The 14,358-nt window shown below is 45.3% G+C and overlaps 1 protein-coding gene across 1 annotated transcript; it reads left to right on the top strand.

The window, feature by feature from the left end:
• Positions 1 to 976: 976 nt before the first annotated feature.
• tppp3 (tubulin polymerization-promoting protein family member 3) lies at positions 977 to 12,971 on the top strand. The gene is made up of 4 exons (XM_083759984.1): positions 977 to 1,112; positions 9,713 to 9,916; positions 11,203 to 11,356; positions 12,221 to 12,971. Exons 2-4 carry the CDS (start codon positions 9,714 to 9,716, stop codon positions 12,410 to 12,412), a joined length of 549 nt encoding a protein of 182 aa, XP_083616110.1. The 5' UTR covers positions 977 to 1,112; position 9,713; the 3' UTR covers positions 12,413 to 12,971.
• The last annotated feature ends 1,387 nt before the right edge of the window (positions 12,972 to 14,358 follow it).

Below are 14,358 nucleotides of genomic sequence, written 5' to 3'. Positions count from 1 at the left end.
ACAGGTGTTGCACTGATACTACTAATGAAGGCTCTGTTCCATTCTGCATCATGGTCAAACAGAGTCAGGGTGCTGCTATTGTAAATATACTCAATATGGATGCTGGGGTTCAAGTTGTTGAAAAGGTAAGGTGTTGGTGGACAGAACATATTATGTGATTAGAAATCATACTTGGCACAACACAATGCACAAATGTGTTTTATACTTCACTAACACCAACGCCTGCATTGCGGAAGCCAACACACACACACAGACACACACACATGCACACGCGTGCACCCACGCACGCGCACACACACATACACACACACACACACACACAGGCAAAATAAATAACAAGGCGTGTAATCCTCTGAGAAATTGCGGACATTCTGCAGGCGAAGGCGGCTAAGAGTCTTGCGTTCCTTCTGTCCTCCTGATGTCTGGTCAAAGCTTTCAACACTGCCCACAGGTTTCACGGACAATCTGCAAAAACTGAAGGGGAAAAACAGCCCACCCATAATACTGAATGTGCCTGCTGCTGAAGTTGTTGCCTCGTACATCGTTTGCTTTAAAGCTTCAATGTTGGACCCAAATTGGGCAACAGTCGGCTGTTTACAACAATGAAGCCCCAAAACAAAACAACATGTTTTGACCTATATGGACAGTTTTTCCCTCCAACTCAAGTAACATGACCTAATTTCAATACAGTAGAGTAAGGTCACTGTTTGTGAGGGGGTGTGTGTGTGTGTGTGTGTGTGTGTGTGTGTGTGTGTGCGCGCGCGCGCGTGAGCTTGTGCGTGCGTGAGTGCATGTGCATGCGTGTTATTTCCCTCCATTGGTGTTCAACAGGATGTCACCATGGCAACAGGACAAACAGATGACAACAAGACCTCAAACTTGACTGAGGGACACGGAGGAGGTGAAGGAAGGAGGGATGAGGAGGAGGAGGAGGAGGAGGAAGTAAACGAGAGGAGGGGTGAGAGAGGACACGAGAGGCAGGAGTAGAAGAGGGGGAGGATAAGAGAGGAGGAGAGGAAAGAGGAGAAGAGAGGCAGTATTAGTTCAGTAAGGAGAAACAGAGAAGGCAGGGAGAAAACAGAGCACAGGTTGGCTAGCAGGATAACACTCAGGTCAGTATTCAGATTTTAATGATATGCAGCTGATATACAGCCAAACTTTATCTATCTATCTATCTATCTATCTATCTATCTATCTATCTATCTATCTATCTATCTATCTATCTATCTATCTATCTATCTATCTATCTATCTATCTATCTGTCTATCTGTCTATCTGTCTATCTGTCTAACTCACTTTACTGGGGCACATGGGCATGGGACAATTTGATTTGTTTGTGTGTGTGTTTGAGAGAGAGAGAGAGAGAGATGTTGGTTTCGTGTATGATTTCAAAACAGTTAATGAACCTGGTAGTGGTACAACATGATCTGTGAATCTTACTTAAACAAGTTTCAAACTCTCACACAGATAGGCTATAATGTACATGTATATATATATATAGTATACTGTCCTGAATGTCCTTGTAATACCTCACTTTTAATTACATTTGTGTTCTTCGACGGGATAAGAGTAGAAGATACTGTGCATGACTTAAATGTACAGTATCAATTAATCCCCTCTGCGTAGCACTGCAATACTAGTATATGTCTGCAGCCAAATTAGTGAATTAATCTCTTCTGAAGCGTCTGGCACTTTACAGATGCCATTTTGATCTGATGGCGTCATAGTTCGTCATTGAGAATGACAGTTGAGTAGCACACAGCAGCAACACAGTGAATTCTTGCCACATGGTATCGGTGAAACATATTTAGAAGGTAGCCTAGTATAGTATAGTTGCATCATCTAACTGGTATTTTTTTAGGTTTTATTCACGCTGTTACACCAACACTATACTAAACCGCTGTATCTGAAGTCATCTGTCTTGTGACAGTGGTTGTACTGGGCAGCTCCCAGTGGCCAACAGGCCAACAGTAGAAGACAGTGGTCGTACTGGGCAGCTCCCAGTGGCCAACAGGCCAACAGTAGAAGACAGTGGTCGTACTGGGCAGCTCCCAGTGGCCAACAGGCCAACAGTAGAAGACAGTGGTCGTACTGGGCAGCTCCCAGTGGACAACAGGCCAACAGTAGAAGACAGTGGTCGTACTGGGCAGCTCCCAGTGGCCAACAGGCCAACAGTAGAAGACAGTGGTCGTACTGGGCAGCTCCCAGTGGCCAACAGGCCAACAGTAGAAGACAGTGGTTGTACTGGGCAGCTCCCAGTGGACAACATGCAGTATCAGGGACGTGCAGAGCTGAAATCCTGTAAGAGGTCACACTTTTGGACAAAAATAGCGAAAATAGCAGATCTACAAGCTCACAACGTTGAGAGCTTGTAGATCAGCTATTTTGTGTGAAACGACATGGATTTCTAAACAAATTAGTTCAACGCAAAATGCTTTGTTCAAGTTCAGACTTCGGAAAAAAAGCAATTCTCCTAGAATGCTGCCCTTCCGGTATAATAATAATAATAATAATAATAAAGCTTTATTTGTATAGCACCTTTCATGACATGAAATGCAGCTGAAAGTGCTTTACAGAGCAATGGAGAAAGAAAGAAAAGAAAAGCAAGCCATAAACATTAAAAGATAACAGCAGTAATGCAATACAGTGAGGACATGAATAACAAAAATGTTTATTGGTATGGCATGGAAGGAAAGGAGTGGCATTTGCATTTCTTTCACCATAGAGAATGCTACATTCGTGGTCTGGAAAGGGCAGTTGTTTTACAGCCGGGTAAAAGGGCAGGGGCTGTGTGCCTGTTCCTGGACAGTATAGAACAGGGGTCTGCAACAGGGTCTGCAACAGATCTCTAGAGCCGCATGCGGCTCTAGAGCACACCCCTAGTGGCTCCCTGTAGCATTAAAAGTAGCAATAAATTATTTTTCATTTATGGTTTCTGTAGGAGGCCAAACGTGACAAGCATTCTTAATATTTATTCTACACATTTTTACAAAATTGGAAAACTTAACTAAACTAAAATTTGCGTCATAGCATGCGACACACTCAGTGCCGTGCCAGCCAGGTATCTATTATAAACAAACCGGTGGGTGTGTGAGGCTGCTGCCTGCTACGCTATGGCTTCTACAGGGAGAGAAATAAAGATAGCCGACGAAAAACAGAGGTTTTAACAGTTCGTGGACAGAGGCTTTTGCCTTCACAGCCAATGCAGATTGACTGCCTGTATGTTTAATCTGCAGTGAGAAGCTATCAAACAACAAAAAAAGTAACGTTGAAAGACATTTCCAGGGAAAGCATGCTAAATTCTGCTAGTTTCGTTGCAACCCGGGAGATAATAAAGCTTGGCAAGCTGCATTATAATGCGTAATTTTCTTTCCGGCTCCAGATAGATTTTGAATTTATTTTTGGTCGAAAATGGCTCTTTCAACATCTTGGGTTGCTGACCCCTGGTATAGAACATAGTGGTTGCACTGGGCAGCTCCCATGTGGCCAACAACAGTATCAGAACACAGTAACGTTCCCAAACTCTTTCATGTCAAGGACCCCCAAATTGACACTCATTAGCAAGCAGATTAGAAAAGATATGCCCAGGGAGTCAGGGACTGCCCATAAGAGGAATGTGTTTATGGCTCGACTAGCAGTGATTCTCAACCATTTTCATTTCAAGGACACCCCCCCCCCCCCCCCCCCCCCCTCCGCGTTTGACCTGAATTATATAGACTATGATCCCCCATTTCTCTGGGACCCCAATGTATATTGTAAAAAATCTAACTTAATTTAACTCAGAGAGTGTACAAATAGAACCAGATGGCATTTGGTTCCATGTGTGTACACTCTCTGAGTTACAGACCCATATATGGGTGGCTAACAGTAGAAGACAGTGGTCATACTGGGCAGCTCCCAGTGGCCAACAGTAGAAGACAGTGGTCGTACTGGGCAGCTCCCAGTGGACAACAGTAGAAGACAGTGGTCGTACTGGGCAGCTCCCAGTGGACAACAGGCCAACAGTAGAAGACAGTGGTCGTACTGGGCAGCTCCCAGTGGCCAACAGTAGAAGACAGTGGTCGTACTGGGCAGCTCCCAGTGGACAACAGGCCAACAGTAGAAGACAGTGGTCGTACTGGGCAGCTCCCAGTGGACAACAGGCAGTAGAACAGTAGAAGACAGTGGATGTACTGGGCAGCTCCCAGTGGATAACAGGCCAACAGTAGAAGACAGTGGTCGTACTGGTCAGCTCCCAGTGGCCAACAGGCCAACAGTAGAAGACAGTGGTCGTACTGGGCAGCTCCCAGTGGCCAACAGGCCAACAGTAGAAGACAGTGGTCGTACTGGGCAGCTCCCAGTGGACAACAGGCCAACAGTAGAAGACAGTGGATGTACTGGGCAGCTCCCAGTGGACAACAGGCAGTAGAACAGTAGAAGACAGTGGATGTACTGGGCAGCTCCCAGTGGCCAACAGGCCAACAGTAGAAGACAGTGGTAGAACACTAGGGAGGTGCCCTATATAGCTGTTTGTCCAGCGGCAGTTAAAGTAGTCTCCAAGGAGTCAGTCAGTATGACGTGTTGTGTTTGGTTTCATGATATTTATATGATTGATTAGGTAACTGTTTGGTGATTTATTATTCTACAGAGGGAACCTCCCTAATTGACAAGTCACTACATGATCCAGAAATATGTGCACAGATGTGCACACGCAAGCACGCGCACACACACACACATACTGTAAATGCGTGCATGTACTGTATGCATACATGCACGCACAGACGCACGCACGCAGGCACAACTACTGTATGCATACACAACAGACACACATGTCCCTGCCACACATAAACCGAGTGTGTGTGTGTGTGTGTGTGTGTGTGTGTGTGTGTGTGTGTGTGTGTGTGTGTGTGTGTGTGTGTGTGTGTGTGTGCGCGCATGCGTGTGTGCGTGCGTGCGTGTGTGCGTGTGCATGTGTGTGTGTGTGTGTGTGCGTGTGTGTGTGTGCATGTGTGTGTGTGCGTGCGTGCGTGTGTGTGTGTGTGTGTGTGTGTGTGTGTGGTAGGGGTGTGTCGTAGGGGTGTGAGACATGACCTCACTCTCACACAGTGTTGTAATCTTTCTGGTTGCCATGGTCACAGAGTCACAAAGACAGATGGAGACCCAGACAAGAACGCAAGTACAGAGAGAGAGAGAGAGAGGAGGTATAGATTGGAGAATATATATAAGAGCTATTTTTCCACATTTCTTCAAGATTTTCTGAAAATAGCATTGGCTATTTTCATATGGCCGATGTATTGGGCTAATGTGGATGAACTGGTTTAGATGCTATGTTAACTAATTCTGACCGGGCACCCATTTTGGTGTTGGCATCATGTTATGCTTTAGCTATTGAAAAATAGCAGATCTACAAGCTCATATCGCGCCACCGAGTGGCGCGATACGAGCTTGTAGGTCTGCTATTTTTTGAAAAATCGAAGAACGACTGACATTTTTAGAATCTGATCTCAGGTCAGAATGGGTTGATCAGACCAGTGTGTGTCCAGTGGAAACCTCGTGTGAATCTGATCTCAGGTCAGAATGGGTTAACTAATTGTGCTGGGGACGCCCTGGAACTCCCCTTGAGACACTTTGAGAAACATGTGTATAGTATACGGAGATTCTGAGGCTCTGTCTATATATTAAAATAAATCACACCCGTGTGAAGTGAGGGGCACTCTTATCATCCTATACATCATCATATTCCGGCCAATCACATTTTGGCGTCCTCAATTTTCTGTCCTCACTTTTTACCCTCAATACGGACATTGCTCAGCCAATCAAATCATCGCTATGGGGTGCTCAGCCAATCAAATCATTGCTATGGGGTGCACACAAATACACAAAAGCTGGGCATAGGCTGTTAGAATTTTTTTTTATCTAATAGGCTCGGAGGATCCAAATTGTTAGGTATAAATTGATACCTAGATGGATACTGTAATAGTTTATTATGTTTATTATGATTTTCTTGTTATTATTCCTGTGCAGCACTTTGTGGCTCATGCCTAGAAAGGTGCTATATAAATAAAGTTAATAATATTAAATAAAGTTAGTATTAAGCAATGACATAATTGTCATTATATGTATACTATCAATGTGTTGTTGATTTAGCTCGATCTCCCCTTAGTACGTAATTTGTTCTACAGTATTAAAGCACTCCACACAGGTATTTGACTCAACACTGTGTATATATAGACAGTAGCAGTAAAGATGTTTTACCATCAAGTCAAACCAAAGACTATAAAAATAATATCCAATGCCTCCCTGCTCAGCACTCAGCATGGTATCCAATGCCTCCCTGCTCAGTACTCAGCATGGTATCCAATGCCTCCCTGCTCAGCATTCAGCATGGTATCCAATGCCTCCCTGCTCAGTACTCAGCATGGTATCCAATGTCTCCCTGCTCAGTACTCAGCATGGTATCCAATGTCTCCCTGCTCAGCACTCAGCATGGTATCCAATGTCTCCCTGTTCAGCACTCAGCATGGTATCCAATGCCTCCCTGCTCAGCACTCAGCATGGTATCCAATGTCTCCCTGCTCAGCACTCAGCATGGTATCCAATGTCTCCCTGCTCAGTACTCAGCATGGTATCCAATGCCTCCCTGCTCAGCACTCAGCATGGTATCCAATGCCTCCCTGCTCAGCACTCAGCATGGTATCCAATGTCTCCCTGTTCAGCACTCAGCATGGTATCCAATGCCTCCCTGTTCAGTACTCAGCATGGTATCCAATGCCTCCCTGCTCAGCACTCAGCATGGTATCCAATGTCTCCCTGCTCAGCACTCAGCATGGTATCCAATGCCTCCCTGTTCAGCATTCAGCATGGTATCCAATGCCTCCCTGCTCAGTACTCAGCATGGTATCCAATGCCTCCCTGCTCAGCACTCAGCATGGTATCCAATGTCTCCCTGCTCAGCACTCAGCATGGTATCCAATGCCTCCCTGCTCAGCACTCAGCATGGTATTCAATGCCTCCCTGCTCAGCACTCAGCATGGTATCCAATGTCTCCCTGCTCAGCACTCAGCATGGTATCCAATGCCTCCCTGTTCAGCACTCAGCATGGTATCCAATGTCTCCCTGCTCAGTACTCAGCATGGTATCCAATGTCTCCCTGCTCAGCACTCAGCATGGTATCCAATGCCTCCCTGTTCAGTACTCAGCATGGTATCCAATGTCTCCCTGCTCAGTACTCAGCATGGTATCCAATGTCTCCCTGCTCAGTACTCAGCATGGTATCCAATGCCTCCCTGCTCAGTACTCAGCATGGTATCCAATGCCTCCCTGCTCAGTACTCAGCATGGTATCTAATGCCTCCCTGCTCAGCACTCAGCATGGTATCCAATGCCTCCCTGCTCAGCACTCAGCATGGTATCCAATGCCTCCCTGCTCAGCACTCAGCATGGTATCCAATGCCTCCCTGCTCAGCACTCAGCATGGTATCCAATGCCTCCCTGCTCAGCACTCAGCATGGTATCCAATGCCTCCCTGCTCAGCACTCAGCATGGTATCCAATGCCTCCCTGTTCAGCACTCAGCATGGTATCCAATGTCTCCCTGCTCAGCACTCAGCATGGTATCCAATGTCTCCCTGCTCAGCACTCAGCATGGTATCCAATGCCTCCCTGTTCAGCACTCAGCATGGTATCCAATGCCTCCCTGCTCAGCACTCAGCATGGTATCCAATGTCTCCCTGCTCAGCACTCAGCATGGTATCCAATGCCTCCCTGTTCAGCACTCAGCATGGTATCCAATGTCTCCCTGCTCAGCACTCAGCATCAAAGGGTTTGCCCCTACGAGGCTACGACATGCAGCATCATGTCCCGGGGGATCGGGGGATCGGGGGGGGGGGGGTGTACATCAAAGTTTCCTTACGCAACAGGAGAAAGGTTCAAGGTTCAAGTTTATTTAGTGTCGCCGAAGGGCAAATTGGGTCGCAGCATGGACAGTACATTAAACAATGAGACAGTACAAATAAACAAACAGTTCACATAGCAGATACCAAAGTACAAAGGTGCACATAACCATTAAAGTGCAGGCGTTAAAGTGCTATGCGAAAGTGCTTATCGATAAGGTTATCTCCTAGATCTATACCCACAGCAGCATTTAGTGTGCAAATAGAGACAGGGACAAAGGAGTGTTTGTGCCTGTTTTTTTGTGGCACAAGGCGCTCGCAAGCCGAAGGCCCTGGACCTTGGGAACATGGCGTCAAAGCTACTAACTTAATTCTTTATGTTTAATGTTATTTTTAAGCGTTTATTTGATAGTGACAGTGGAGAGAGACCGGGGCCTCGTCGGTCAGTGCACCTTGTTTCCATGTATACAGCATGAACCCTATAACCACTACTCGGGTCACCCAGGTGAAGTGATATGTAAATCTGTATTTCCTTTCGGCAAAAGGACACAAGTGTTGTTGTTGTTGTTGTTTTTTTCTGTTTGACAGCAAAGCTATGCTTGTTGCTCTAGTTTCCTCGATGCCCTGTTCCTTAGTGTTGTCCCAGAAACAAAATAAAGAAATACACGTGATTCGTGGCATAAGTGAAACCTTTATGAAATGAAATATTATGTTCTGAAGAACTAGAGCCGTGCCCATTGGGCAATGGCCTACTTGGAACGATGCAAGTTGGAAATGTATGCCCCACCCAGTTATTATGTCTATACTGTATGTCCCTTTTATGCCCATGGAGTTATTTGTCTGACATGCCCAAATATGGAGTGATTGGAGTCTTCTATGCCTTAGAGTATAAATATAATAGAGACGTCACCGAGAGGAAACCCTGAGGCGAAATGGACATAGTGGCCGAATGTGGTATTGCAGCTCGAGCCAGCGCTGGTCCGTTGACTATCATTGCGCACGTTCATGTTATTGGGGCAATGACACGTGGACGCTATGTTTCATAATTATGTGAACGCGCGCAAATGTTCGCAATGATAGTCAACAGCCAGCGCGTTCACGATTTGGCCCAATCCATCCCAGAATGCACTCTGTTCCTACCTGGAAGGAGGAGTGAAATCGCCTCATGCAGATGTCTATGCAATGCAGAACCGTCATTGTGATGTCAGAACAGGCCAGCTCCATATATGGAGATATAGGGGTGATCAGGTCCAGAGCCCGGGCAGAGGCTTTTGTGCTGGTTCTGGACAACCGGCTATCCGACGGACTCGACACCGGGCACTGCACTCCCTGTGGGATGGTGTGGAACGACACCGGGCACTGCACTCCCTGTGGGATGGTGTGGAACGACACCGGGCACTGCACTCCCTGTGGGATGGTGTGGAACGATACCGGGCACTGCACTCCCTGTGGGATGGTGTGGAACGACACCGGGCACTGCACTCCCTGTGGGATGGTGTGGAACGACACCAGGCACTGCACTCCCTGTGGGATGGTGTGGAACGATACCGGGCACTGTACTACCTGTGGGATGGTGTGGAACGACACCGGGCACTGCACTCCCTGTGGGATGGTGTGGAACGACACCGGGCACTGCACTCCCTGTGGGATGGTGTGGAACGACACCGGGCACTGCACTCCCTGTGGGATGGTGTGGAACGACACCGGGCACTGCACTCCCTGTGGGATGGTGTGGACCGTGTGTATCGAAGACTCAAATCTAATTGCATAATAACTGTGTGAGGCATTTTCATTATTTTTCATGACCTTACCTTTGCTTCCAATACTTTTTTTCCCCCCACAGAATGGCAGACAAGACAGTAGCAGAGAGCAGCGACACGGCGCAGCTCCTGGAGACCTTCAAGAGGTTCGCGGTCCACGGCGACCACGCGGCAACGGGCCGGGAGATGAACGGGAAGAACTGGGCCAAGCTGTGTAAAGACTGTCACATCGTGGACGGAAAGAACGTCAGCAGCACCGACGTGGACATTGTGTTCTCCAAGGTCAAGTAAGTGGTATAACGGTATATGTACAGTTATTCAAGATAGTTCAAGGGATCAGCGGTACGTTGCCAGTTCGATCCCTGTGGGCTCCCCCAGAGTTAGGGGGGAGCCCTAACTAATTTTCCTCAAGGGCCATATTTTGACTAGGGTACCAGGCTGGGGGCCGTGTCTGCACGCGCGAGGTCGAGGTCTTGCCCTGAAATTTCATTTTCAGGGCAAGACCCCATTTGAAAAGGATGCCCAGTTTGACATGCATAGGCTACTGACCCCCATTTATATCTGGGACCCCCCCAGGGGGGCCACAAGGGGGGGGGGGGCTCCGCGGGCCGCCTATTGGGGAACCCTGACCTATGCTGTTGTAGAGGCTATCATTTGTTTGGGCGGAAGTTGCGGGATTTTAGCGGAAGTATCACGCAAGGAAATGACGTTGATACTTTACAAATCAGTTTACATTCTCCGCGAATGAAACAAGTGTTGTGATTGGTCGGGGAAATATTGTATCCGGGGGAAATACATCTGACGGATGTTCCGGAGGATACATCCGCCGATAGCTCCTCTGCCTTACGTTGTGACCAGGCTTTTCTTTTCGCAGAAAAGAAAGCCTGGGACTGAGGCTAGTGTCGAAGTGTCCTTGAGCAAGACACTGAACCCCTAATTGCTCCCAATGTGCAGGTTGGTGCCTTGCATGGTTTCCGCCGCCATCGGTGTATGAATGTGTGTGTGAATGGGTGAATGTAATGCACAATCTATGTAAATGCTAATATAAATGCACCATACATAGTTGGATGACAGATTTATGATTAAAGGTTGGTCCAACAGTACTAAGCTAACAGACATGTTTTCGATTAAAATGTTAAATTTTTATGGCAAGTGTTGTTAACTTCATTGACCCTTTGACATCCCTCATTGCATTATCATTTTATGTATTACCATTTCTATCACTTAACTATTATGGTATGGGTAATTAATAGTTTTTTCATTTGCATTATATTATTATTATATAATGGCAACTCAACATCGGCTCAGCAAACAAAAGCCTTTGTTTGAAGTTTCCTTGATTAGCCTAATCAAGGAAACAAAGGCTTAATCCACAGTTCCATTACATCCGATCATTAAGGTGTACAAGGGTCAGAGCCACAACAGAGTTAAGAGAAAAGAGGAAGAGAAGGTATATACAGTACAGTAGGAGGAGAGGGCGGTTAGAAGGAGATACTTAAGAAGAGGGGTGTGTGTATTAGGAGTAACATTCAGTTTGTTGTCTGTTTGTTTGTTTGTGTGCTTTTGTGTGAAGAGCGAAGGCCTCCAGGGTCATAACCTTTGAGGAGTTCATCAGAGCTTTGGAGGATATGGCTCCCCGCAGGTTCAAAGGTCAAAGCAAGGAGGAGGCATTTGGGGCCATGGGCAAGCTGCTGGAGGGCAAAGGACCCAACATCACTGGAGTCACGGTCAGAACAACACTATATAATACCACTATTTGATGACATTTAGCCTCTCAGAAGTCAGAACCAAAACAAAATAATATTTTGTTGTCATTCAATGATTTTGTCCACAATTCCATGCTGTGTTGATGTGGTACAATTACGAGAGATAACAGGCGAACGATCAAAATAACAATTCTTCTACATTCATTGTGTAGATTTCTTGCAAATTAAGTAATGCAGATGTTTAACATTAAATTAACTCAAGAGCGTAAAATGAAACCAAATGGAACCGTGCGGGTTAAGAGTTAAAGATCTATATTTGGTCCATTTGGTTACCAACTCTCCATCATCATTTAGCTGGGGACCACGGCTGGAACCCCCTCAAGGACCACTGGTTGAGAACCACTGAAATAGACAACGAACACATAAAAAACTGACAAGCTAACACAGCTATAACACATAGCAAAAAACGAACAAAATGCATTTAAATAAGAAAGAAAATGTACAACCTTAACAACTAACAGTTTCAAAACCAACAAACTAATACAGTACACCAACTAAGAGAAGAAGAGACTGGACAACTACCAGAGAACCCCATGTGTCAGGTTGTCAGGCTGTGCTTGTTTGTTGAATGGTGGCTTTGCTGTGGTTGTTGGGTTGCAGTTGTTTAGCTTTTGTTGTGAGCCTCTGGCTGTTTGGTTGCCAATGACTGACTGCATTAATTGTCTCTTGCTGTGTGTGTGTGTGTGTGTGTGTGTGTGTGTGTGTGTGTGTGTGTGTGTGTGTGTGTGTGTGTGTGTGTGTGTGTGTGTGTGTGTGTGTGTGCGTGTGTGTGTGCGTGTGCGTGTGCGCGTGCGCGTGTGCATGTGCGTGCATGCGTGCATGCAGAAAACTGCACGGAGCGGAGCGACTGACCGACTGACAGACACAAGCAAATACACTGGCGCTCATCGCCAACGCTTCGACGAATCCGGGAAGGGCAAAGGTCGTGGAGGCCGCGAGGACCTGGTTGAGAAGACGGGTTATGTGGGTTCCTACAAGAACGCCGGAACCTACGAGGACAAGGTCAAGAACCAGTAGGAAGCTGGGAATCCAACCGACAACCTTTGAGCCTCCAGGAGACGTGTGTGTGTGTGTGTGTGTGTGTGTGTGTGTGTGTGTGTGTGTGTGTGTGTGTGTATGCGTGTGTGTGTGTGTGTTATGCTATTCCCTAGAAGTTAGTTTGCATTTTGCTGTAGATGATGAAGCTGAAATAATAATAATAAAAAGATACAGTTAAACACAGTGTATTACCAGTATACATATTCTACATACTGCATAAATATACAGAACATGTTAACATAGAAGACACATAACATAATAGAGATATTTTAGCCATTCAAAAAAACATTTTACTTACTGTTAAATAATATTCAGAACTAGCATCATGAGCAGATACTCTAAAATCTACTTTCAGTAATTCATGATTAGGTGAGTAGATTCTTCCTGTTTCTTTTCCATTTATCCGTCTGTAACGGCTTTAGAACAAGAGTTGCTGTCAGAGTCAGTCGATTAGCTACTCTAGGTTGAATCTATTTTCTTTACTTGTGAAAAGTGACTGTAGTGGAAGACATTGAAATGCTAAATAAATACATTTATATGTATAAAAAAAAGAAAGACTGGCCTTCTGTTCTTCGTAACATGGTTGACATAATGCTGTCTCTGCAGCACGACTCGTATGAAGAGAAAAGAGAGACTCTTGCAGAGAAATATTTTGATGGTCTCTTTAGTGATGATGTTGATTTAAGTCTGCAATTAAAAATGTGTTTTAGTGAGGAATGCTTTTTTAACCACTTCTTGTGCGTCTGGGGGTCTATGTGGCGCAAACCAGATAGTTGCTGAAAATTTAAAAGTGTGATTTTGTCATTCATGTTCGTGTGGCTGTGAAGGTTTTCTATGTTTTTATTGTGATGAAAAGGTATGTTTGTTTGTTTGAGTTCATCATTACTAAGTAATGATGAACTCAGTAATTTACTGCAACTTAAGTGTAACAGAAGTACCAGTATATCACCGGTAGATGGCGACGTACCACCAGGGGAACAGAGTGTGTGAGTGGTCAAGACTCATGTGAACCAGTGTTGATTTCGTTGACTAAAACGACATGTTCGTCGACTACCTTTTTTCACTGACAAAAACTAAATAGAAACAAAATTAAAACTAAGCTATGATGACTAAAACTAAGACTAAATATATTGACAATTTCATCAACAAATAAAAACTAAGAAAAATGTTAGGAAGGGACCAGAGATCCAGTAGTCATTTTACACTTGGTTGGATGCTGAAAATAGCAGATTTTTTTTTTTGGTTTTGTTTATTTGTCTCATATCTCATGGTTTATCCCAGCATTATTACATACATACATAAAAATGTAAGGATTGACAACATGATACAATTGACCGAAAAGGAAAGGGGAAGCCAAAGCTTATTATGCCCACCTTTTTGATATTTAAGTAATCTCATAGAAGGAAACAAAGTCTGAAATCTGAATAGAGAAATCAAGTTTCAACATTGCTGCATTTCTAATCAAATCAAAATAATCTACATTCTCATAGATCGGCTATTTTCAGCAAGTGTAAAATCAGTCATTTCGACGGAATCAAGGCCCGCCAAAATACATCTTAGTCGACTATATTTAGACGACTGAAATCTTACATTTAGTCAACTAAAACTTGCTAACACTAAAACATTCCGGGTGACTAAAATGTGACTACGATGACAACGTACATCATTAGGTTCCCACGTTGCATCGTTCCCAAGTAGGCTGGTGGCCGATGGGCACGTACAGGTCTAGTCCACTATAAATGTACCACGTCTCTGCGTATGTGCGTGCATACGTGTGTGTACGGTTGTAATGCACCTAACTCGAGAACCATTTAACCCACCGACTTCACATTCGACACACGTGTTCCACACCCCCACAGGGAGTGCAGTGCCAGGTATCGAGTCGGTCGCACCCACGGTTCTCCAGAGGTCAGGCTCTTCCAGTG

Source organism: Protomyctophum parallelum (assembly GCF_964188405.1).
Source record: "Protomyctophum parallelum genome assembly, chromosome: 2".
In the NCBI taxonomy this organism is placed as follows: domain Eukaryota; kingdom Metazoa; phylum Chordata; class Actinopteri; order Myctophiformes; family Myctophidae; genus Protomyctophum; species Protomyctophum parallelum.
This window is presented reverse-complemented; position numbering and strand designations above follow the sequence as displayed.